This window comes from Trifolium pratense, linkage group LG4 (assembly GCF_020283565.1).
Source record: "Trifolium pratense cultivar HEN17-A07 linkage group LG4, ARS_RC_1.1, whole genome shotgun sequence".
Taxonomy (NCBI): domain Eukaryota; kingdom Viridiplantae; phylum Streptophyta; class Magnoliopsida; order Fabales; family Fabaceae; genus Trifolium; species Trifolium pratense.
Window position 1 is genome coordinate 48,898,792 of NC_060062.1, and position 25,252 is coordinate 48,924,043.

At 33.3% G+C, this 25,252-nt stretch overlaps 5 protein-coding genes across 9 annotated transcripts; 4 read left to right on the forward strand and 1 right to left on the reverse strand.

Annotated features, from left to right (window-relative positions):
- Positions 1–871: 871 nt before the first annotated feature.
- On the forward strand, positions 872–1,559 carry LOC123920213. Its single transcript, XM_045972415.1, has one exon. It carries the CDS (start codon positions 1,014–1,016, stop codon positions 1,380–1,382), a length of 369 nt encoding a protein of 122 aa, XP_045828371.1. The 5' UTR covers positions 872–1,013; the 3' UTR covers positions 1,383–1,559.
- Positions 1,560–9,601: 8,042 nt separating this feature from the next.
- Positions 9,602–10,326, forward strand: LOC123920212. The gene has a single exon (XM_045972414.1). The coding sequence runs from the start codon at positions 9,751–9,753 to the stop codon at positions 10,120–10,122; it is 372 nt and encodes a 123-aa protein (XP_045828370.1). The 5' UTR covers positions 9,602–9,750; the 3' UTR covers positions 10,123–10,326.
- Positions 10,327–13,614: 3,288 nt separating this feature from the next.
- On the forward strand, positions 13,615–17,848 carry LOC123920209. Of its 4 annotated transcripts, none has more exons than XM_045972408.1 (4): positions 13,615–14,262; positions 14,876–15,580; positions 15,906–16,349; positions 17,387–17,848. In XM_045972408.1, exons 2-4 carry the CDS (start codon positions 14,878–14,880, stop codon positions 17,563–17,565), a joined length of 1,326 nt encoding a protein of 441 aa, XP_045828364.1. In that variant the 5' UTR covers positions 13,615–14,262; positions 14,876–14,877; the 3' UTR covers positions 17,566–17,848. The 4 variants fall into 4 exon arrangements, with proteins under 4 accessions (XP_045828364.1, XP_045828366.1, XP_045828367.1 ...); XM_045972410.1 differs by having other exon boundaries at positions 14,038–14,257; positions 14,874–15,580; XM_045972411.1 differs by having other exon boundaries at positions 14,251–14,412.
- A 1,194-nt stretch (positions 17,849–19,042) lies between these two features.
- Positions 19,043–23,927, forward strand: LOC123920210 (GTPase ERA-like, chloroplastic). Of its 2 annotated transcripts, none has more exons than XM_045972413.1 (10): positions 19,043–19,502; positions 20,617–20,762; positions 21,410–21,550; positions 21,618–21,728; positions 21,813–21,938; positions 22,591–22,689; positions 22,875–22,976; positions 23,238–23,318; positions 23,469–23,564; positions 23,685–23,927. In XM_045972413.1, the coding sequence occupies exons 1-9, from the start codon at positions 19,133–19,135 to the stop codon at positions 23,553–23,555; spliced, it is 1,263 nt and encodes a 420-aa protein (XP_045828369.1). In that variant the 5' UTR covers positions 19,043–19,132; the 3' UTR covers positions 23,556–23,564; positions 23,685–23,927. The 2 variants fall into 2 exon arrangements, with proteins under 2 accessions (XP_045828369.1, XP_045828368.1); XM_045972412.1 differs by having other exon boundaries at positions 19,067–19,502; positions 23,469–23,598.
- A 10-nt stretch (positions 23,928–23,937) lies between these two features.
- On the reverse strand, positions 23,938–25,030 carry LOC123922812 (lipid phosphate phosphatase epsilon 1, chloroplastic-like). The gene is made up of 3 exons (XM_045975500.1): positions 24,787–25,030; positions 24,358–24,431; positions 23,938–24,211 (listed from the first exon to the last, which is right to left on the reverse strand). Exons 1-3 carry the CDS (start codon positions 25,028–25,030, stop codon positions 23,975–23,977), a joined length of 555 nt encoding a protein of 184 aa, XP_045831456.1. The 3' UTR covers positions 23,938–23,974.
- Between the last annotated feature and the right edge of the window lie 222 nt (positions 25,031–25,252).

Here is a 25,252-nt window from a genome sequence, read left to right on the forward strand (position 1 = left end):
TTGTATGATGCATGCGAAAAATAGCTACAATTAACAAAAATGTTGAGGTCAAGTGGTTATTGAGATCTCTCTAGAATAAATTGTTTGTGAGTAGAATCCAAGTTCGATTTCTGGTGGAAATAATTATTAGCCATATTTTATTTACTTTGCGGCCGAACTCTACATTATCAGAATTGGAGAGTTGATACAAAAAAAAAAGAAGTTATGGTTGGTAGTTTTTTGTCATAACCCTATGATCAGTTGAATGGTTAACATGTTTGATTTCCTTCACAAATGAGTCCACCTTTCTTTATTAAACTCAGGTGGATTAAATTTTGACAATTTCAATCTATGACCTTCATCATGAACAAGTCTTAGCTGTTTAAAATATTCACAAAGTTATAGTTAGAAGTAATCAAGACCAAGTCATTAAGATATTAGTATATATTTTAAATAAAAAATTGTATCATCATTCTAGCTGATGTTGTTCACTCTCAGAAATTTATTCCAATGTTTCAATGTGTCGTGTGCAAGCAATACAAAGTTATAAGGCAAATGTTGGTGAGTCTTAGGAGCAATTTGACTGAGAAAATCAAGATTGGTTACCACAAAAAAACAGAAATATCACTTTCATATTTATAATAGAAAGAAAGATTGGTATACCATATGTTAATATATAACTCACAATTGCATAAAAAATCAAAACATATTAACATAATATAGCTGAAAAAGTCAACATAACTTACAACTAATAAACAATCAAAACATATTATATTTATTGAATTTAAAAAGCACTATGGTCCAAAGTACTAGCAAACCAAACTTGACCTTGTAAAAACCAAAAACACTTGACCTTGTAGTTGTAGATGTATATATAAATCCATTCATTATGTTGTTCTTCTCAAGTTAACTTCTCAACAATTCTCACCAACCCTTTTCTCTTCATCTTTTCACATACTTAATACTTCATTAAAAACCTCTTCTTTTACGCAAAACGTTCAGGGTTTAGAGTTCAGGGTTTTCACGGTTCAAACATGTTTAGATCCATGAGTAGAGGCTTTGGAACAGGGAGGTATGAGAGATTAGGGAAAGAATCTGCAACAACAACACTTTTGCATGAGGAGTTCAAGAGAAGCACAACATTGCCTTCTAGAGCATCAAATTCTTCAAGTAAAATTGCTCCAGGTTCAACTTTTGGTGACATAAAACTACAAAGAAACCCAACAAAGAAGGCTAATAGTAAAAGTAACAAGAAGAGTACTCATCCACTTCTCAGCTTTTTGGATTTTCGTAGGAAAAAGAAAACAACAGCTAGGCCTGAATTTGCAAGGTATATTGAGTATCTCAAAGAAGGAGGCATGTGGGATTTGAATTCCAATAAACCAGTTATCTATTACAAGTGATTTAGTTTGCTTAATTGTTTTGGAATAATTTAAACTTTGATTTACTGAATATTGTTGGTAATTTGTGTAAGAAATTGGTTTTTGACCGATTCTTATATGTAAGTTCATGAAAATTAGGTAGAAGATTGATAAACTTTTAATTTTGTTATTAATAATATCATTCGTCAATTTGTTCAATATTGCAAGAGTAAAACATACTCTAAGTTCATCGATATGGTTTCATTAGTTTTCTAAAAATTTATGTTTATGTTCTATTCTACGAGATGGAATTAAGAATCATATTATTTTAGTCTCGTGAGCATAAAACTAGTTGTCAGGGACATTACATTACATCTAATATGTAAGCACCGAGGTTCAAATTATGGTAGTCTCACTTGTTTACTTTAAAATGCGAAATTCTAGCTACTAATCTACTTAACAAAAAAAAATGAATCATATATTTTTTTTGGTACATGAAGAGGACAAATGCCCAAAAGACAAAGAAATTAATAAACTAAATACACATTCCTATGCATGTAAGCCCCAAAATTATCATCAAAGAGGATATCCTAGAGCTCTCTAGGAGGATTCTTCAAAGATATTACATCAAAAGAACTTTGGACTAAATTATGATTAGCTAGTCAATCAGCGCTTCTATTGTCTTCCCGCCATGTATGCTTAAACTGGATATGCAAATCGAAGTTTATGAGCCTCGGATTCGACATATCAATGTGGGGGTGGCCCCACTAAGATTGCACCTCCCTGTAACCATGTCAATTAGTAATTTGGAGCCACTTTTGTTAGATTTCAATTGATTCATAAACCCTAGAGTCGATCATGTTAATCATTAAGAAATAAAACATAATCATAAGCGGAATCGTACCTGAGTTTGCCATAGCTAATGGATTGAAGTTCACCGGGTATGTGATCTTCCAACTGTAGAATTCCTTATGGGCTCCTTGAATCTCCTCTGATGGGGATGAAGAGTAAATCTGACGAGACACCGTTTTCACGTTATATCTACAGTTGAGGACCATAACCCTTATAAATAACCTTAGGGTTATTTCTTAGTTTTCAATATTCTAATTTGGCCCCTCATCAAATTAGATATTGACTTATGGTATCTACACAATAAATTATCTTTCATGATATTTATGCTTTTAGCCATAGACTTATTATTAATTATTAATTAGACCACTGATGCTTTGGCTAATTACATAATGGCCCTAACACATGTAATATTACTATTGTGACCCAAAAATCCTAACAATCTCCCACTGGTCACATATGTAATTATACACATGTGTTAGACTTTATGAGCTCAAAATTCGCCATTATATTCCTTAAGCATATCCAAATTATCTCGTCCATTAGTCATGCCAATATATAGAACCAAGGTGATTTTCGTTACATTAATCATAACTAAACCCATCAATGATCACCAATAGTGACACAACCAAATGACATAGATCCATCATGAAATGTGTAGCATGAAAATCACATGAAGTTGGTCTGTATATGTCGATTTTCAACTGGTCCTCCTTATCCTTAGTGAGATCAAACCTTAACCAAAGTTAGAGTGTAAACATACCAAAACTTTATTTCTGCAGAAAATATTCTTAAGTCTTACTTAAACTGAAGTGTGTCTATATTATAAAAGCATTAAAAATAACAAACTCCCACTAGAACTGAATATCACAAAATGACTTGACACCCATATGAGCACTATGCTCATGAAGCCTTTTGGGTGGAAAACTTTAGTAAGCGGATCCGCAACATGGAGTTTGTACTGATATGCTCTATAGACAACTGTTCACTCTGAACTTAATCTTTAACAACAAGACTTCGTCGAGTTCCTGTTGTTATTGAAAATAAAACTACTGATTTATTGTCACAAATAACTTTAGTGGTCTTTAACTCCTTATCCACTATGTGCAGCCCCGTGACAAAGTTCTATAATCAGATGCGTCATGATATGTTATCTTTGCATCTAATATAATCGGAGTCAATATACCAAATGATCTCAAACTGATCTGACTTCCAATATATGAGCATGTGTTCCTTAGTTCTCTTTAAGTACTGTATGACGCATTTGGCTGCTTTCAAATGGTCTAATATTAAATTACTTAAATACTTTTCGAACATCCCAAAAATATACGCAATGACAAAACGCATACAATCTGAACTTTAATTAGACTCCACACCAATGATGCATGTGGAATCTTCTGTATTTACTTTTCTTTAATGTTATTCATAGGGCAGTGATTGAGACTAAACTTTGCCCCCCTTATTCACATGTGTATCACATGGTTTACTTGCTCCCACAGAACTCATGGTATATCCAATCATCAACCAAATTCACCTCAAAACCAAACGAGATGATCACTTGATGAATTATGAAATACCATAGTTGAAATACTTGCTTGAGTTCATAGATGGATTTCTTAAATTTGCAAACCGTATATTTGAATCTTTTGAAACAAATTTTTGCGGCTGCACCATATACATTGTTTCATCAATGTACCATTTAGAAACGTTGTCTTTACATCCATCATATGTAACTCAAGTTCTAAATGTGTCACCAATGTCATTATGATCCTAAAAGAGTCTTTTGAAAAAACTGAAAAGAAAGACTCTTTATAATCAATGCCTTCTTTATGTGTAAATCCTTTTGTGACAAGACGAGCTTTTTACCTCTCCACATCGCCTATCGAATCCCTCTTGGTCTTAAATTTTTATTTAAGACCAATGAGTTTCGTACCTTATGGCAATGAGAAAATCCCAAATGTCATTGTCATTTATGGAATTTATCACTTTATTTAGGGCATCGATCCACCTTTGAGAGTTAGAACTTTCCATTGCTTGATGAAATTTGATTAGATCATCATCCATCATTCCAATGTTAACCTTATGTCCCTGGATAAATACAATAAAATCATCTGATATTGTATTTCTATTTTCTCTCGTGGGTCTCCTGAATGACATATGTTCTTGAGGTGTAAGAGTTTGTTCATCTGGAACAATTTCTTGTATGGAGAGTTAAACACCTGTGGGAATATCAATATATTCCTCCATAACCATATCTCCCCCTGCAAACTCGACATCCTCAAAGAACTGACATTTCCTGATAGAAAAACGAAATTTAATTGCGGGAGCATAAAACATGTACCTTCTTCTCATTTGTATTATAACTTTATAAGGTCTTGCTTTAACCGAACATTAAGGGCATATGCTGCAGTTTTAATTGAAAAATAAAAATAAAAATTATTGGAAGTTGTTCACCTGAATTGTTAAATTTACCATAGTATTCACTACCACGGTTAAACATAACTCTTTTGATTCTTTAGTCGAGTTGATTCCCAACATTAGTCTGGATAAAAATTGAACATGTCCAATGACTTTCTTGTTTCATGAATGAGATAAATGAAGCCATATAGAAAATCGTCTTTGAACATTATGAATATTGTTTACCATTCCAAACAGCCGGAAAGAATGACACACAAATATCAATATTTATAAGTTCAAAGACATCCAAAGTCTCATTGGCCTCATATCTCCTTTATTGGTTTATTTTCCCTTTTATGTAAAACCTGAGTCTGAGATTTCATTTGACATAAGTCTCTTTATTCTCCATTTGGAGATGTCACCCAATATCTTGTGTCAAATGTACCTGAATTCTCATTGGTTAATTAAATGAAACAATTGTGTTAAATTGAATAGAGATTATTGTAACCTGACAAAGAACCAAAACCAACTAATTTTAAATTTTGAAATAATTTAAGTTTTCATTCCCAAATAAACAAGAAAAACCAAATAAGTTCAAAATAAAAATAGAACTTAATTTTTGTTTGAAAGACACTGCAAAAATAGTTTCATCAAAATCCAAATAAAATTTAGTTTTTATCAATAATCTAAATTTTCCAATTGCCACAACTTGAACTGTTTTGTCATCAACCACATATAGATGTATCTTTCACCATCACTTAGTTGCCGACAACTCATAAAACATTACATAAACACACTGTTGTTAGTTGTGGCACCAGAATCTATCCAACATATGTGTGTCTACATACCAAAGTTAAATCAACCTGAAAACAAACCAAATGCATTCCCTTAACACGTCATGTTTGACGGTTAAAGTAATCCTTCTTTACCCTTTAGCTCTACAAAAGAAACAGCTATTGTTACCTGATTTAAATTATTTATGTTGTTGTTCCTTTTGAGGCATTGTATCCGCAGCTTATCCTTATACTTTATTGAATTAAGGTTTCCCAAAAGCATAGTATATCAAACTTTTCGTTATTGAAAAACCTCTTTTCAAATTTCCTTAATGAAAACTGTTACCGTATTTATCTTTTCAGATAGTCTGCCCTAGAATGTTCCCATAGTGGCATTTCTTATGATCATCGAACATATGCAATTTGACCTCTCCCACCTTCCAATTTCCCTCTTTTGTTTAGAGGTACTCTCATCCGTACGAGGCGGGGGAGAATCAGTCCTTAACGCAACGTCGAGATCCATACTTCAAGAACTATCAAAAGATTTACTTTCTAGAACTTGAAGTTTGAGCCATTTAACTAAATTGACGTTGAAAGTAAACTTCAACATGTCATTCATAACTGAAGAGAGAACAAAAATCAAGCAAAACATGCTCAAGTAAACCTCAAAATAAAAGTAACTTTAAATTCAAATAAAGGTAAACCCCATTACAAGATATCGGGAATCCATTAACATTATATCTTTGGACAAAATATTAATTTTTCAGTGATACCTTGACGCAGTAATCAAACACTGATAATAAGAACATGTCAAATATCAAATTTTCCTTTGGGTCAATTTATTATTCACACGTAAAACCGAATAATTATCACACGTTTATCACCACAGGTGCACTTATAATTCTGTAAAATAGTTACCTTCCTTTGGGCCGGTTAAATATTCACATAAGTTACAAGCACACAATCTTTTTATATTTCAAAATAAGTTAATCTACACAAAAGAGGTTACTTTGGTAACATAATGTTTCAATCAACTTATTTCAAAATATAAACTTAAACTGTGAAATATTTGAATTTAAATTACTTAACCAGAAAATTATAACCAAAGTTGCAAGCATAAAATAACTTGCAATTTCCCACAATAGTGCTTTCAAATCTGAATTTACATGAACCACTGTTGCACTGATTCAAAATATACACTTAATTCACATATCAAATGCTTATTCTTATTTCGATCAATTTGTTTCTAAAACAAATATTAAACTGAAAATTGTATTGAAATAAGACTACTTAAAGCAAATAATATAAAGATGAAACTTATGAAAAATGAGAAACTGAAACTCATAAAAATTGATACCGAATAACATCTATACAGACCAAACGGGAACCAAAATAGTGAAAGCTGAATTTTGCCAAAAATAATTAGCTTTTGATCTTATAATCTTAATCCAAAATTCATAAGTTGAATCTGAATTGTTCCAAGCACTTTACAGCTTAAAATAACATTTAAGAAAATTCGTATAGGAACAGGTATTTCCTCACGGCACATAACAAAAAAGAATAAAGCTTATATTCATTCAGATTGAATCAAGACCAGATGCCATGTGTGTGAAACAAAAGGAACCGAAGCATAAAACTCAACCATAGCAATATATCTTATTATGAAAAGCTGTTTGCAAAATTGAAACCAATATCATATATATCAAATATTGAGACCGAAAGTTAACCAAACTCAAATTAACCTTTGATTGAATAAAAAACGGCATGGATATGAACCAAAGAAGAAACTGAAGCATAATAATCCATTGAATTATTATTATTTTTTTAAAAAAAAAATAAAAAGAAACCAAAACGATTAGTGCAAACCATATAGCAACAGAGTAATTGCACTGCCATACATAAATTAAACCAAATTGGCATCACGTATATCAACTGAATTATTATAAAATAAAATTAAAAAAAGTTCTCATGAAAATTAATCAAAACTCAAGTCCTCTGAAAGAATTCATGAATCGCAAAATATGAATATACATGATGCACAAACCAAAATCGTATAATTCAATTATACTTTAATTCATAACCCGAAACCAAATCATTCTTTTACGAATACAAAAAAAAACTGAAGTGAGAAACAGAAGTCAAAATAATAGACTGGTATGTGCTATAAAACCAAATAAGCCATGAGAATTGCCATAGGATAATAATTCAAATAAGACTATATCAGATTCTGACAAAACAATAATCATAAGGCAATTATCAATGCACGAAGAGGAAAAAAAACTTTAACAATTACACACGGCTTACGATGCGGTACACACATATATAAATCACATACCAAAATCTATTATTATAGGATAATAAACTGAAACCTTAATCGATTTGCCAGGAAACAAATATCTAAACAAAACAAAAACTTAAGCGATTTGCCCGAAACAAATTCCTGTAAAAATCGATTATGGCAAAGAACTTATTTCTCAACGATTAAACATGATAGCTCTGATACCACTTGTTAGATTTCAATTGATTCATAAACCCTAGAGTCGATCATGTTAATCATTAAGAAATAAAACATAATCATAAGCGGAATCGTACCTGAGTTTGCCATAGCTAATGGATTGAAGTTCACCGGGTATGTGATCTTCCAACTGTAGAATTGCTTATGGGCTCCTTGAATCTCCTCTGATGGGGATGAAGAGTAAATCTGACGAGACACCGTTTTCACAGTTGGGGACCATAACCCTTATAAATAACCATAGGGTTATTTCTTAGTTTTCAATATTCTAATTTGGCCCCTCATCAAATTAGATATTGACTTATGGTATCTACACAATAAATTACCTTTCATGATATTTATGCTTTTAGCCATAGACTTATTATTAATTATTAATTAGACCACTGATGCTTTGGCTAATTACATAATGGTCCTAACACATGTAATATTACTATTGTGACCCAAAAATCCTAACAACTTTCTACAATGAGGTGAGTAACTTCCTGTCTTCGAGCCAAATTTATTCCTGCGCACATACCCCACATTTCAGCATGTAGGGCATCACAAGCACAAATCTTTTGAGTGTATCCCAGAATCCACCGACCATTTGAGGATCATAGCAAACCACCGCATCCAACAAGATCCATTGACTCTTTATAAGCCCCATCACAATTAAGCTTTATGGGTGCTTCCAACCAATGAAAATGACATCCTTCTTCCGCTGCCCTCTAATAAGATGATTATGCTTGTAACTGACAGTATCCCTAGCCATCTTGAGGATCACATGAATATGATTTGATTGGCCCCGAAAGTCTTCATCGAAAATAGATTTGTTTCGCCACTTCCACATATGTACTAGCTTGCCACCATGAAAATGGATTTTCCTCCTTCTTTATGCACTCTATACTCATTGTTGCAAAGATTCTTGAAGAATCAGTCCCTGTAATTAAAAGAAAAGAAATTAGAAATAAGAATAGACGCTACTAACCTCATCAATATTTGAGTTGCATGTATGCAATTCCTTAGAGTATGGATGACCGTTTCATCTCTGTTTCCACATATGTGACAAATGGGCTAAATCCCCACTCTCCATCTGCTCCTACGATAATTGGTTAGACGGCGATCATAGCTGTCAACCACCTTAAAGTATGAATTCTGTGTGGTCTTTTCCAATTCCAAACCATGGTTCGGTCCCGTCTATACGGTGAACATTCTCCCATTGCAAATCATAAGTGCTCTGACCAGTAAGATGTTGAGTGTTTGTGCCTTTTCATCCTATAGTCCTCTATAGTACTCTGTTTTATTTTTCACCCATTTGGTTCATGAAATTATGAGAGTGAGTCATTTTAGTGTCTAATATTTATAAGTAGGCAAAATATTCTTAAAAATTAAGATTGGTATACCAAAAACAACAGAAATGTAATTTTCATAAATAATGTGTTCAGACATCTTTTTTATGGCACCTTCGTGGTAATTGATAGTACAAGTAATCATGTTTTTTATAGCTCACAATTACATATAATTATCGAGGCATGCAATTTGTGAAGACGGCTGATAAAGTCAACATAACTCTCACAAGTCACAACTAATCATGTTTTCAAATCACAAACCTATATACTACACAGTCAAACTTGCAATACTATTGAATTAAGAAAACACTACGGTCCAAAGTACTAGCAAACCAAACTTGACCTTGTATATCAACCAAAAATATTTGACCTTGGAGATACATATATAAAGCCATTCATTATGTTGTTCTTCTCCAAGTTAACTCTTCAACAATTCTCACCAACCCTTTTCTCTTCACATTTTCACACACTTACTTCAATCAAAATCTCATTTTTTTTACACAAAAGGGACCAGTATCCAGCGTTTAGGATTCAGGGTTTAGGGTTCAATCATGTTTCGATCCATGAGTACTACGAGAGGCTTTGGAACTGGGAGGTATGAGAGATTAGGGAAAGAAACTGCAACAACAACACTTTTGCATGAGGAGTTCAAGAGAAGCACAACATTGCCTTCTAGAGCATCAAATTCTTCAAGAAAAATTTATCGAGGTTCAACTTTTGGGGACATAAACCTACAAAGAAACCCCACAATGAAGGCTAATAATAAACGTAACAAGAGTAGTCATCCACTTCTCAACTTCTTTGATTTTCGTAGGAAAAAGAAAACAACAGCTAGGCCTGAATTTGCAAGGTATATTGAGTATCTCAAAGAAGGAGGCATGTGGGATTTGAATTCCAATAAACCAGTTATCTATTACAAGTGATTTAGTTTGCTTAATTGCTTTGGATTAATTTAAACTTTTTTTTTTTGTTTTCACCACCAGTTTAATCTGGTTCGGGGGTCAGTTCTGACATCAAGTTGTACCTTAAACTTTAAATACTGAATATTGTACCTTAAATTTAGGTAGAAGATTGATATACATTTGTTATTAAAAATATCATTCATCAATTTGAATCTTTCTGATTTATATGTTCTCTGTGATGGATGGACTTAATAATCATACTAATTCAATTGATAGAAATTCATATTGAAGCAAAGAAATTTTGCAAGTTCATTTTATTTCTCCAAGAACCTGATCTGAATCATTTTTCTTCTTTCATTCTAGCATTTTTCTTATTGTGGTCTTAAATTGGATGGACACCAACAGTGTGAGGTTCTGAGTATTAAACACTTGGACCATAATTTTTGTGCTTAACTTGGTGAGCTTGTAGTGTTGCACAAAACTCTCTATTCTAAGCCTAAAGACTTTCAACTAACACTCTCACCCCATACACTAGTATGTGGATATCTAGCACTCTTATGTTTTGATATCCAAATCTGTAATGGATAAGGAGGGAGTGGTTTTGTGATTGTCTTCAAGGTGTGATTGAGATTAAAATGAAAGCTAGTGAAAGTGTGAAACCATGTGATTTTTTGCCTCACAATTGAAAATTGATGTCAATATTTAAGATATATTGATTGTTTTTGAACAAGAAGATATATTGATTGTTAAAATAGATAATTGTTGTAAGGTTTAGAACTAAGACATTTATTTGACAAAAAAAGAAAAGAAAAAGAACTAGACATTTATAGATCACTAAGTATTGATTAACACTTTGATTTATCTCATTAATTCGGCCGAGATTTTAAAAATGGAGTTAGACCTAACTCAATTCTACAGAACCAACTTGTAAAGTGAGAAATGTTTCTTCTTATAAATCCACATGTTCAGTTAACACCCCCTCTCACGCCCAATCTGATAACGAAAACATGATAGCATGTGAGCCCTTAGAGTAGGCTATGATACCATGTTACAATTTGGGTTGAGCCTAACTCAACCAAAATTGATGATTGCCTCTATTTATAAACTCATGTTCAAATCATCTCACATCCGACGTGAGGCTATTGATAAAACTTTATATCATTGTAAAAGTTAAGCACTCCATATTGTAAACACTTCCAAAAATCAAAAGTTATTTTAGTTTATTTCTTGTGTTCTCATAGTTCTTATTTTCTTTTGAGTTGCAACCACTCATTGTCAAGTGTGAGTAGTTCACCTCTATCTTGGGGCCATAGAGAGTAGTTCATAACATGTTTCTTTGATCATGGCTTTTGTTGATTGAGATTTCTAACAAGGTGTATCATAGTTCTACAAGATTGAAGCTCACATCCTAGCTAGGGTACGAAGGCGGAAGACAAAACAACGAAGTTGATGTATGTCCTGGTCGTAGACTATGGAGGGTGTTTCGTGGAATTCCAATGTGCTTAGGCGAAGCGTTCTGTTAATCGCCTCTAACCAGGAGTATTTGTATCATGGTGTTCCTATATCTTACATATTGTTTATAAATTGTTTTCTCATAACATTTGCTTAATGTCATAAGATTAAATTTTAAATCATGCTTGCGATAAAATTTATTATCCTAGCATGATTTTTATTAAAAACATAATCTTTAGTATAATTTTACTACTTTTTCCACTATTTCTATTTCTAATCTTTATAGATATATAGTTTTACTTTGTTTCTCATTGGCCCTGTGGATCGATACTCTTTATTACAACGATAACCTTGTGCACTTACGAGACTATCAAATACCACTATCCACGAGGCCACATGTTTCTTCCCATTTCAAGTGGTGTTCGGAAAACCACTACCCTCGATTCAACAATACATTGAAGGTACCGGTTCAATCGAGGCAGTGCAAACTGAATTGTTAACTTGGGAGGCAATTCTCCAACCACTCAAGAAGAAGTTACTTAAGGCGCAACAAGCAACATACTTAGTATTGGTTAAGTTGTGCCCACATCACCAAACTTCAGTAGCTGGTCATCCTCTCAACAAGCTAGCTAAGTGTTTCTATGGACCCTTCAAACTAATTTGCGCCATTGGAGAAGTTGCTTTCGAATTGGACTTAGCTCCTTTGAGCAAAATTAACCCTAATGTATTAACCCTAATGTATCTTAGCTGAAACCATGTACCTTCGTTGTAGCCTTTATAAACCCCCTTTTTTAAGAGGCCTGCTATTTTGACACGATTGTGACCAACACATATTTGACAAAGTATTATATCCAAGATAAAATGGGAGTGTGCACACAAACCGAGGAGAAAGTATATTATTTAAAAAGTGAAAATGATATACCGACCGTATATTTGTTTGGTCTTTTCAAATTTGTCTCTAGGAAAAATTTCTCCTTTTTGAATCATAAATGCAAGCAAAAAAATATCAAGTTAGATGTTAGGATAACTCCAGTTTTTATTTACTCTGCAAAACTTTCTTTTAGTCTGCTACACACATCTGTTTTTCTCATATAAAAGTAAAAATATTTACATTTACCATTTATTTGGTTCAATCCGATTTTAAAATATATATTATGTTGCACATGAATGGTGATGATATTAAAATTGATTAAAAAAATGAAAGTCAATAATAATATCCTTCTCCCACCCCACCTCCTTCCCACAATTGATGATTGTCAAAGAAACAAGTTCAAAATGACGCACTCCATGAAGCCATGGGCTGGGCCCATACACAAGAAAAGCGTGCCACGAGCACGCCTACGGTCCACATAAGAAGAATATTCAAAAATGAATAAATAAAATAAAAAATATTTGCTTGGTGAGCAATAAAAGTAAATAAAATAAAATTAGAATTTTTTTTTTTTTTTGTCTCTAACCTCAAACCTAAGGGTCTGTTTGGTTCGGGGGTTTTGGAGGGGAGGTGAGGGGAGGGGAGGTAATATTTTAATTTTTTGTGTTTGGTTCAATTTTTAGGAGGGGATATGAGGGGAGGGGAGGTGAGCAAAATCCCTCCTAAACTCAATTTTTGCTTCCCCCCAAATTGGGGGGATTTGGAGGGGAGGGGAGGGGAGGGGAGGGAAGCTTTTTTAAACTTTATTAAACTGACAAAATTATCCTCAATATATTTTAGAATTCCAATATTATCTTTATTACCATTTTTATTATTAGGTTTTTGTTGTCTGTGTTCTGTATTGCCTATACTCCTTGTCTACCTCTTTTTGTTTGTGCGGTGTCGTCGCTGCTCGTTAATCAAGTATGTATCAATTTAATTTTTATGATTACTTGCGTTTATATATATGTATCATGTTTTGCTGCACATACATATATATTATGTGCTATTGCTTTTCATGTTTTCCTGCACATACATATATATGTATCATGTTTTCCTCGTTAATCAAAGTATGTATCATGTTTTTCTGTGAATTTGCGTTTCGTGTGCATACATATATATATTATGTTTTCCTATACATATGTTAATATCTACGGCATACTTGGGGGAATATACACATATCCTTAATTTGTGCTTTGGAGTCTTTGCCTTGTTTACTATTCTTTTTCTTGAACTCAAAATTCTTTGTACACTACTTGGGGGAATTATTTGTTTTGATGTAATAATAAAGAGATATTAGTTTTAAAAATATGAGTGTTATAAGATTTTAAGGGTAAAAAAGTAAATTGCTTTTAAAATACCTCCCCTCCCCTTGTGAACCAAACATATATTTAATTAAAATACCTCACCTCCCCTCCTCTCCCCTCTTTTGAACCAAACACATATGTAATTAAAAAATTTCCCTCCCCTCCCCTCCCCTTCCCTCCCCTCTATAAAAATACCTCACCTCCCGTCCCCCTATTTTGAACCAAACAGACCTTAAAAGAAACGCGGAGAAGCTGCCACCAAATATTCACCTCACCCCATCCAAACAAAAATAAAAAATTTAGGGTGGGGCAAGAAAAGTTAGAGAGAGAGTAGTTGCGTTTGCATTGAAGATTGAAAAATTGAAATTTCATTCATTCTATTCCACAGGTGTGGGAACTATTCTCGCTAACCAACAAATACATATATTCTGATGTATCATCATCTTCTCTAGTCATCTTCTTCTTCCTCACGCTAACAACAACAACAACAAGGTTTCTTTTATTTATTTTTTTATTTATTTTTTTGCGCTGATTTTTCGTTTGTTCCTGATTTCTGAATATATAAAAGAAAAACGATATTGCGAATTGGCGTATTCCTTCCCTTTCTGTTTTCTCTTTCATTGCTGCGATACTTCACCTAAGGTTCACAAACTACCGCAATTTCGATTTCTATTTTCTTTTAGGTTTCGTCAATTATTTCATATCATACATTTTCGATTGCATCTCGTTTTGCTTTTCATTTTCTGGAATCAATCAGTAAATTCTGATTTCGTGATGTTAGTTTAAAATTGTGCAAATCAGAGAAAATTACGGCATAATCAGTTATGCGTTTTTTTTTTTTTTTTGAATTTTATTTTTGTCACCTGAATTTGCATTTGTTTAGATATATGATACTGTTTTTGGTAAGCAAGTAATTAATAACCTTACTATTGCCTTGGCTCTAATGATTTTATAATCAGATTCAATTAGTTAATGTTAATGATTTGTATAATTGAATTTTTTTTGCATTCAATTAGCTTTGGCATTTGATTCTTATTTATTCAATTTTTTTTTTAATTTTTTTTTTTACATTTATGTGATATTTTGATTTTTGTTTTTTATGCAGCTATGCCGACTTTTACTGCTATAGCGTTTGATAGGTTAATAGAGCCCGGAGGTTCTAGGGCTGGTCATCAGAAATCTGCTTCAATTTCGGTTCCAGCTCCGAAGAAGCTTGAGAGGAGGACCAGTGAACCACCAAGTTCCAGAAAGAGAGTACCTCCTCGTCCTCAATTAAAGCCGTCACTCTATGCAACTCCTGAGGTGAAGCCGCTTCCGGATTCTCCGCTACAAGATTCTCCTTCTTCGTTCTTGGCTTCTCCTTACATCATCAATCATAAACGTCGTGGGCCGCGTCTTCTCAAGAGTTTCTCTGAGGCCAATGTACAGGCTAAGCAGGAGATTGATGATGACGTAAATGTTAATGGTAAGAGCTCTAATAGTGTGGTTTCTAGTTCCGCTGGTGACCTACAAGTCAGTTTCGTGAACTCTGAACCTGTTAAGGAAGAGCAAGACGGTGGTGTAGAAGATAACAAACTTAGTAGCAGCAATGGTGGCGATGTTGAGCACAGAGAAAATGGAAGTAGTATTGATCATAATGGAGTGCATTTGGAAAAGGTAGTGGTGTTGAATTCTGAAACAGATACTGAAGACTTTTTCGATCCAAATGATTCTATGAGCTTTAGTAGTTACACAGATGGGGAGGATAATACAAGCAAAGATCGTACTGCAAAATATAGTAGTTCCGCAGAGTTTTTTGACGCTTGGGAAGGTAAATTTAACTATGTTTTAGTTATTTGCAATTGAGCATGTGCATGTGGACAACCATAGGGATGTGTTAGGGCCATTTAGCTTTTAATTTTATTTATTCAATTTTGTGTTATGCTTTTCTCATATTTTCTGGATGTCATTACTTATGCTTGTTGTTGAAGTGATAATCAGAATATCTTAAATTTTTTTTTTTTTTTCAGTTTCAATGTATAATATAATCTGTATAATTGTCATAAGGGAAGGGAAAAAATGATTTGTAGATGTTTTGGGAATATTTCGTCTCACAGATTAGCTTACTTGTATCTTTTTTTTTCCCCTTCATGTAGAACTCTCTTCTGATAGTGGGACGCAAGGCTCTCTACGCTCTCTACGTGATGTTGATGCTGAATTGCGTGAAATAAGGTTGAGTCTATTGATGGAGATAGAAAAGCGAAAGCACATTGAAGAATCCCTTAAAAGCATGCAAAGCCAGTGGGAGAGAATTAGAGAAGGGTTATCTTCTGTTGGAATTGTTTTACCTGCAGATCTAGCTGCTATTGCGCAAGGTGGGCAGCTGAATTCTGATCCTGTGGATGATATATGTCAGCAGGTATACATTGCTAGGTTTGTATCAAACTCCATTGGAAGAGGAACTGCCAGGGCTGAGGCGGAGGCAGAAATGGAAGCCCAGCTAGACTCAAAGAACTTTGAGATTTCTCGACTGTTGGAACGTCTTCATTATTATGAGACCATGAATAGGGAGATGTCTCAGAGGAACCAGGCGGCAGTAGGTGAGATTTATGTCGATCAAATTTAATCTTCATTAACTTTAACCAGATATATCTATGTTGTTTTCAATGCCCCATAAATACATCTATTCAGCTCTTAACTACTATGGATTTATTTATCATTCTACCTTTCCTCATAATAAATATTCTCATTATTATCCATTTAAAATGACACAAGCATTCTTGTTCAAGAGTAATAAACAAGTAGCACCGAGTATCAGCATTATAGTAATTGACTATGACTGTGGTATGGTGATTTCATTTTTAGAGTATTAGAATTAGAATTGTCTGTCCGTGGGTAGGGCCACCTGTTTGATTATTTAAATTTAAATAATATGTAAGACACTATGCTGATTGGCCTTAAAATCCACTATGTACTATACCCCTAACTCCACAAAAGAGGTATTTATTGAAAGAAAAGAAGTTTAAGACCCTTATTTACTATGAAATACGAGCTCATAGGTTGATACTTATATGCAGTGTTATTGCAATCATAGACCAAATGACAAACCATATATCTTCAACCATTTGTCTTTATTGTCTAGTTTTACTGGATTTTTACTTGGTAATAATACTAGTGAAGTATAACACGTATTACATTTGCAAGGTATGCATTTGAAAGGACTTTGACTCTCTACAAGTGCTTTAATTCTGAACTTTCTTTGAAGCGTTAACATGTATTTTATATTCCTAAATATTTTGGCTTCCATTTCTATACCTTATATTCTTTGTTTTAGGTTCATGTAACTACACATTTGTAGGAGCAGTGTTTATTTGCTTACTAGAGTTGGGCTTTTTACCATTTACCTGTCTATGTCATGTTATGTTAGATCATGATTTTAACATATTTTTAGTGCGTCAATCATCCCATCGATTTTAAATTCTTTAGGGTATGTAATTAGCTGATTCCTATGACATTTTTACGCAAGTGATATTCTGTTTTCTGTTGGTACCTTGTTTGCTTCCCTAATGTATGTCCTAGTTTTGTAGCTTGCTTTGCTCCACTTTTTCTCATTTATCTCATTTTCTGTCATGTTTAGAGACGGCAAGGCGTGAGAGACAAAGAAGGTCTAGGAGGCAGAGATGGATTTGGGGCTCTATATCTACTGCCATTGTACTTGGTACTACAGCAATAGCATGGTCATATCTTCCATCAAGTAAAGGATCAACATCTGCAGACCATGATGACGTTTCCGAACACAATGACGGGGCCAATTAATATTCCGTCAACACTAATTTTGCCTAGTTATGGTAGGAGAGGTGAATAAAAGTTTTACACACCACTATGTGGCGAACACGTCTCACACTTAATCGATTACAATTTTGAAGCAGTTTGAGTATGTGAATAATTTTATTGGGTCGTCCAGTACAATTACTTTGCCTTCCACTGCAAGTCTTAGATGGTTGATTAGTAAAATGGTACAGTCCATGTTGATAAGATAATACCTTATAGTTTTTTCTTACCCATTCTTACAAGCAGAATAAGTATTTGGCATCTGATACATTTCACATAGCACATATAGATTCTTTATGCTTGCTTCTCCAAGCATTCTAATACGGCAGAAGAAATTCGATCTTGGTGTTGTTAATAAATGAAATCTGGTCAAGCTATGATGCTACCATGCACAACCTGGTAGAATTCTGGTTTCTAATCTGGTGTGCTTGTGCTACATTTCAGTTGGCTGTGTTCCCTGATGAAAAAGTAATTTGTCAAGTCTGGAAGTATGATCATGTTTGTCAAGCATGGATGCGGCTCCTTTTGTTTGTGCTTGAAATAAAAATGTTGCTGATTGTAATATTTTTATTACATCAATTTTGATGCCGTAACAAATTATCTTTTATAGAAGGTTTTGCAAATCTAGAAACTAAGAAAGCTCTATATTCTTTCTACACCTTTTGTTTATGGATGGAAACTAATGATTTTTTCATGGTTAAAATTTTGTTCTTTATTTTGAGGCACATCATGTTTTATCCCTTCGGGGAAAAGACTTCATTTTTAGATTTTTAGGCATAGAAATATGGTCATCCTGATTCATTTGCAAAACAGATTTATACTACTACTGAAGTACTATATCTTATTTCGGTACTTATAATTTTATAGCCATCAAAGCAGAGATACCTTTTAAATTTATTTATTTATTTTTTATGCAAAAAAAAATTATTATTTTTTTTACAAAAAGTGGACTTATTAATTAAAATTACATATTGACAATTAAATTACCTCTCGCGTTAAGTGTTGAAGGGGGCACAAAATCTGTAAAGACAAAGTTTGTTAGCTAAAGTGCGAGCTCAAGTGGTGTAAAATTTAGGAAAATAATTTTAATTAGTAAATTTTATAAAATTTAATATTTTTGTCTCCACCTCCATAAAAATGTAGTCAACTATCTTTTTTAAGATTTTCTGCCCCCTAAACACTCACTTGTTATTGTGGGATGAAGTATTTTTAGAAATCTAAGAGACACGCGAGAAAGACATGCTAACACGAAAGAAACACTCTTAAGTTAAATTAGTTTTCACATGTTTGAGTATTAAAAGATACATAATCATTCTATAAATATTAAAATCAAACTTTTTTTAGAGTAAAACAAAACTACTGTATTTTTTATAATAAAAATTAGAGGGAGCACAAAAATAATTTAACTTTATTTTAATTTTTTATTTATTTATGCATGATGAGATAAGCTGTTACATGGAAAATAAAATAATTTGAAAAACAAGCTGTAAAAAAGATTCCATTAAACATTATCTTACAATAACGAACGACTCGGATAAGAAGCAGTTGCACAATGAAGAACCTCACTTTACTTGCAGCTTCAACTTCAACGCAACAATTCCTCTTTCAAATTCATAACTCTTTCTTTGCCGTTGGATTCACCACCCGAACCACCTTCCTTCCTAACCGAACCACCGAATTAACGCCGCATATTTGTTGCCGAACCAAACAATGTCGCTCCAAAGCATTTTCAACCAAACAAGAGCTTCTTGCAGCACTTCAGAAACAAGAAGAAGAAGAAGAAGAAGAAGAAGAAGAAGAAGAAGCTTATTCGGACGATGACACATCCTTCTTATCCCTCAGCATGAAGCCGGACCGGAGTTTGGGCTTGCTTGATGATTATGAGACAGAGGAACTCGATTTTGATCCTAACCACCGAAGTGGTTTGTTTTTTTTTTTATTTAGTGATTTTTCTGTTTCTTTCAAATTCATTCATACTTTATCATAGTTTAACTTAGTTTATGGAGGAGAATAACTGAATATCTTTATGATTCACTTGTTCGGGTTATTTGAATTGACTTATTTTTAACTTATGTAAACCAACTTATGCAAATAAATAAGTTTTTAAAGTAGGGAAATGCTAACCGGTGCCCCGGGGCACTGGTTAAGGTAACTAAAGATAGTAATATTATCTTAAAACTTGTGAAGTCAACATCTTAAAAGTTTAAATTTTTAGTTTCTCAAGTTAGTTTATGAAAAAAACGGCTTATGAAGATGCAGTTTTTGTTAGTGAGAACTTATGAATTAACATAAAAGTGTGTTTATTTGCATAAACTATTTTTCATAAGAAAAAAAACAAGTCACTCCAAACTGACCCTGAGTAATTCAGGAGGTGCTGAATATGAAAATTATGATGAACATTTTGGTATTTTAATAAAGGTCAGTATGCAGTATGTTACGGTTGAGGTGTTAGCTTAGTGATAAGAGTTTAACCTTGTAATGATACTTTGGGCCTGTTTGGATAAACAACTTATTTGCAACTTATAGTACAAGCGCTTATCATGATAAGTGCTTATGTATAATCTTACATAGGCTATTTTTATAGCAAAAGATAAATTGTTTTTATATATGCTACAAGCTGTTTTCATAAGCTATATTGGAGAATTTATGAAAATAAGTTGAAAAAAACTTATGAAAATTGTCATAAGCTGCTTTTCTAAGTTCTCCCAAACAATCTCACAGTACTTATGACAGTAGATCCAAACAGACCTTTAAGCAGGGTTGTAAAATGGTCATTAGTGTCACTTTAGTTAATAAAATTCCACCCTTCCCCGATTTTTATGTACAGAAAATAAATGCAATATGTTTCTTTAATGAATCTAATTGGCAAACATTATACCTAGATGTTGTGTTTCTTTGTAAGTTTTTTTTTTTTTTTTTTACAAAGGTAGTAGGATTTCGGATTCATTGGTTGTGTTTTTCTGTGTGCTTGGGGAACTCTCAGGTTCAAGCCTTGTGTTGCATTGATCACATTTTGTGTGTCAAAATGTTATGCAGGATATGTGGCTTTACTTGGCATGCCAAATGTTGGGAAAAGTACACTGGCAAACCAAATGGTTGGCCAGAGGTTGTCAATAGTTACAGATAAACCTCAAACGACAAGGCATCGAGTTCTTTGTATATGTTCTGGCTCCGATTATCAGGTTTAGTTATTATTAAGTGGTACCTCGTTCTCCCATTATATTTGATCCGCTAGTGCAGTTTATTCCTTGCCTTGCCATACCTTGTCATGCATGGCCCTTCAAACTTAAAATGCAGCTCCCTTACATTCACTTCCCTTAGTAATCTCAGAGTCCAAATTTCTAATGCATGATAATTCGCTTACTCTTTAGAATATTCTGAATTGGAGACTGATCTTTTCTAAAATAGATGTGATGTTAATGACATTTGTGCTCAATGTTTTCCACATTTCAAATAGTTTTATTAGCATCTTGACATGAGAACTTATAAACTATGAAAAGGACATTCAATATGTGATGCAGGTTTCAACTTAGAGATTAATCATCTCATCAATATTTCAACTGAAAATGCTGTGCAGTAATATAATGGAATGTGGAAATTCAAATCAATGTAATAAGAAAAACTCTTAACATTTTGGAATTCATTAGTTCAACCATTGAGATCTATGTAACCGAATCTATCTTTTTTTTAGGTGAATCTATTTAATTGTTATAATTCATTAGTTCTTTTTTCATGAGGAATTAATAATAAACTCATCATTCCTTTCCTATGCATGTACAGCAGGGTTTATATTTTATTATCATTTCTGTGACCTATGAATCTCTTGCAGATGATACTTTATGATACTCCCGGTGTTCTACAAGAGCAAAGGCACAAGTTGGACTCGATGATGATGCAAAATGTTCGCAGTGCTGCAGTTAACGCTGACTGTGTATTGATTCTCGTAGATGCATGTAAAGCGCCTGAAAAAGTATGGTTTTTGGTTTACAAAACTGTTATTTCTTTCTCCTTTTTTCTGAATCACTTTCTTTCTCTAGATTGATGAAGTGTTAGAAGGCATGGGAGACCACAAAGATAAAGTCCCCACCCTATTGATTATGAACAAGAAGGATCTTATCAAACCTGGTGAAGTTGCAAAGAAACTCGAGGTTGGAATCATTTATTAGAAGTATTTATATTAGCATGTATAACTTAATCAACTGGTACAGACATGATTTTTCCTGTGTTTGCAGTGGTATACAAAATTTACTGATGTTGACGAGGTTATACCAGTTAGTGCCAAGTATGGTCATGGGGTTGAAGATGTCAAGAACTGGATACTATCGAAGCTTCCTAATGGACCAGCTTATTTTCCAAAGGCATGTTTAAAGTTAAAATTTTCTTTCCCTTAAAATGTTTATTGTTGCATCATCACCGTCTCATTTCACTTTTAGCGATAAAAGAAGGAACCCATTAGACACTGAAAGAACCTTTTTTTTTGTATTGCACTCTTGATCATGAGAGTAAATGCATTTGATTTTACAATTTAAATTTAGAGTGAACTTTAGTCAAACATGGTTAATTAGCCTGGGCTTATATGGTGAAGCTCAATAAAGCGAACCAGACCGGATATATGATTGTGAACAATAGTAACAAATACACTGACTGATTACTTGATTTTTAGAGTACTTGTTAATTTTCTCGTTGTATAAAGATGTAATATGAAAATAAAGATATTCAACCTTCATCGGTCAAATTTGTATATTGAACTCACTTCTTTGCAGGCCTTATTGTAGTGTTTGAATTTGACTATCAAGGATAAACTAATTGCTTCATAGTTTTTTATTGACATTTGAGCATGTAAATGTGCCATTATTGTCAACCACCTAATGTCAGACACTCCACCAACACTGACAAGCCAATATCGCACTTACACCAGCTATCACTATAGCATGCTATCGTAGTCATTTTTTTGCTTACTAGTTTCATTCATGTGCTATGCATACCTTAATGCTGTTCTTGGATTCACAGGACATTATCAGTGAGCATCCAGAAAGATTTTTTGTAGGTGAAATTATTAGAGAAAAGATTTTTTTGCAGTATCGAAAGGAAATCCCCTATGTGTGTCAGGTAGTCATCGAGTTCTTTTTATATTTATGATTTAGCCACTTCCCTCCTCCCACCCAGCAAAAGGAAAAAGACGAGAGAAAAAAAAAGGGAGGAATTTTTTTTAGAAAAGTATGAAAGAAATTGAAAGAATAACTTTATGTTCATAGATGCATTTACAAATATTTTCTTATTTTCAATTCTTCCAGGTGAATGTTTTAAGCTATAAGGCTCGACCAAATGCAAAAGATTTTATACAGGTGCAGATTTTGGTTGAGAAAAACTCGCAGAAAATCGTCGTTATTGGAAAAGTACGTAACTTATATCAAATTTCAGTTGTTGACCTGTGAACTTGTGATATTGATTTTTTTAGGAGATAACGCGGCAGGCTAGCGGAAAAACTGCCAACATATTATTATGATTCTGGCTTTGTAGCATTAGTTTAAAGCTTAATGAAACGCTGAGTTTCATATCATTAGCAGAAAAGTATTTTTGTTGTTTGTCTGGGTGGCTGTTGACATGGTTTGCAACCAAATACTAACCTACATTTATGTTGTGATCAATTACTTCAGAACGGAAATGCTTTGAAAATGCTTGCAACAGCTGCACGCCTTGATATTGAAGATTTTCTACAGAAGAAAGTTTTTCTCGAGGTGCCCATTTACATAATTTGAATGCTACATTCGAACCTGGACTTCCATAGTTTGCTGTTTTTTATATTAATCTTGAGCTTCAGGTGGTAATGTGGTACAAATCATCATACATATTATCTTTACTCAACACTGGTTTTGGACTTTGAACAGATTCAAGTAAAGGTTAAAGAAAATTGGCGACAAGACGAAGGGTTTCTTAAGCACAGTGGTTATGGAGGTCAAATAGGTGTTTATTGACGTGCACATGTAAGAAAAATTCGCCAGACATGTATCATATTATGTAAGCTAAGATCCTATAATATTATTATCATCAAAACTGATTGAAAATGATTTTGGCTGACACTAACCCCCTTACTCTCCTTGTAGGTTTGCCCAATGATCAATTTTGCAAAGCAAGTCTTGTTAATGGTCTACAACGAGAGTGAAGGTCGAATTCAAACGCTTATATCTGTCTCGAGTATAGTGAGTTCGATATCACATTTTGATTCAAAATGTTCAAATGAGTTTATAAATCTTTTCACGTATAATAGTGGTTATGGATTCTTTTGATAGCTAGACATTTGTAAAAATTCTAATTTGAATTAATCAAATAAAAATGTTTTAGCCCTTCCAGCATGGTAGCATACAATGCTAATGTTATATGATATCACATTTCATCAAGTTTCATTTCTCTTGTCTTTAAGCCACTGGCAAATCACATGTATAAGAAAACATAACCAAATTCCTGCAGACCCCAAAACCACAATGATTCTGACCCACAAAGAGGATACAAAAGCATCTAGCATTAAGGCATTCCATAGGCAATACCATAAGATAGAGCAAATAGATCCAATAACAGCTCCAACAATCACTTGACTCACTGTATGAAGTTTTTGTGACACCCTTAGATATGACTGAAAAAATAGATTAAGCATGACAATAAGGCACTTCACATTGAATAAGCTGCATACTCTAGGTGATAAATAAATGCTATAAACAGCATCTACTGCCAAAATAATCTGAAACAAATGCACTCTAAATTGAAATTTTATATGCTTACAAAGTAAGAGCCAAATGCCAAAGCCAAACTACTGCTAGTAATGGTGAGTTCATTTATTGTTAGCAATTTAATACCTGCATCATCATCAATGAAACATAAAAATTAAGTCATGCAATTCCACTATGCTTATTTATTTAGATTTTATAAAAAAAATATACACATTTGCAGGTAGATTTTGGCTCCTATAAAATAAGTAGTTATTAATATAGAAAAATTTAAAATTGATATTTCAACCGCATATGATTTGTTATGTATGTGCATACAATATTAACAGTTGATTAATATTATTCACTTTACCCTTTGCACATGTAAGAAGTGCATGTGAGGAAAACACAATTCTAATGAGAAAAATGCAGACATAACAAACTAAGAACCATTGGTTTGTGTAATTTGATAGTTTGAATGGAAATAAAAGGTGGGAGAAATTACTTGACAATATAATAAAAATGACAGTAAAGAAGATGGATTGAGCATGTGAAGATGGCATTCCAGGATCAGATTTGAGACTTGAAGGTCTTTTCTGATTCAATATATGTTTGAGTGACATAGAAAACATTGCATTTAAAATGGACCCTCCTGCAAACCATAATGCTTCTGCATCATGCCTCCAAATAATGAAAACACCAAAGAGGACAGTTACTATCCACTTGCTCTGTGTAAATAACATCATCATTAGTCCTTAAAACTTTTAAAATATTGTGGGAGGTATGAGAGATTAGGGAAAGAAACTGCAACAACAACACTTTTGCATGAGGAGTTCAAGAGAAGCACAACATTGCCTTCTAGAGCATCAAATTCTTCAAGAAAAATTTATCGAGGTTCAACTTTTGGGGACATAAACCTACAAAGAAACCCCACAATGAAGGCTAATAATAAACGTAACAAGAGTAGTCAT

Coding starts and splice junctions, on each gene's coding strand:
- LOC123920210 (XM_045972413.1), top strand. CDS start 19,133: ATGAAGAACCTCACTTTACTTGCAGCTTCAACTTCAACGCAACAATTC. Junction 21,939..22,590: donor GACCAGCTTATTTTCCAAAG/GCATGTTTAAAG, acceptor TTGGATTCACAG/GACATTATCAGTGAGCATCC. Junction 22,690..22,874: donor AAATCCCCTATGTGTGTCAG/GTAGTCATCGAG, acceptor CAATTCTTCCAG/GTGAATGTTTTAAGCTATAA.
- LOC123920209 (XM_045972408.1), top strand. CDS start 14,878: ATGCCGACTTTTACTGCTATAGCGTTTGATAGGTTAATAGAGCCCGGA. Junction 15,581..15,905: donor GTTTTTTGACGCTTGGGAAG/GTAAATTTAACT, acceptor CCCTTCATGTAG/AACTCTCTTCTGATAGTGGG. Junction 16,350..17,386: donor GAGGAACCAGGCGGCAGTAG/GTGAGATTTATG, acceptor TGTCATGTTTAG/AGACGGCAAGGCGTGAGAGA.
- LOC123922812 (XM_045975500.1), bottom strand. CDS start 25,030: ATGATGATGTTATTTACACAGAGCAAGTGGATAGTAACTGTCCTCTTT. Junction 24,432..24,786: donor CATTTTTATTATATTGTCAA/GTAATTTCTCCC, acceptor ATGATGATGCAG/GTATTAAATTGCTAACAATA. Junction 24,212..24,357: donor TGGCATTTGGCTCTTACTTT/GTAAGCATATAA, acceptor CTATTTTTTCAG/TCATATCTAAGGGTGTCACA.
- LOC123920212 (XM_045972414.1), top strand. CDS start 9,751: ATGTTTCGATCCATGAGTACTACGAGAGGCTTTGGAACTGGGAGGTAT.
- LOC123920213 (XM_045972415.1), top strand. CDS start 1,014: ATGTTTAGATCCATGAGTAGAGGCTTTGGAACAGGGAGGTATGAGAGA.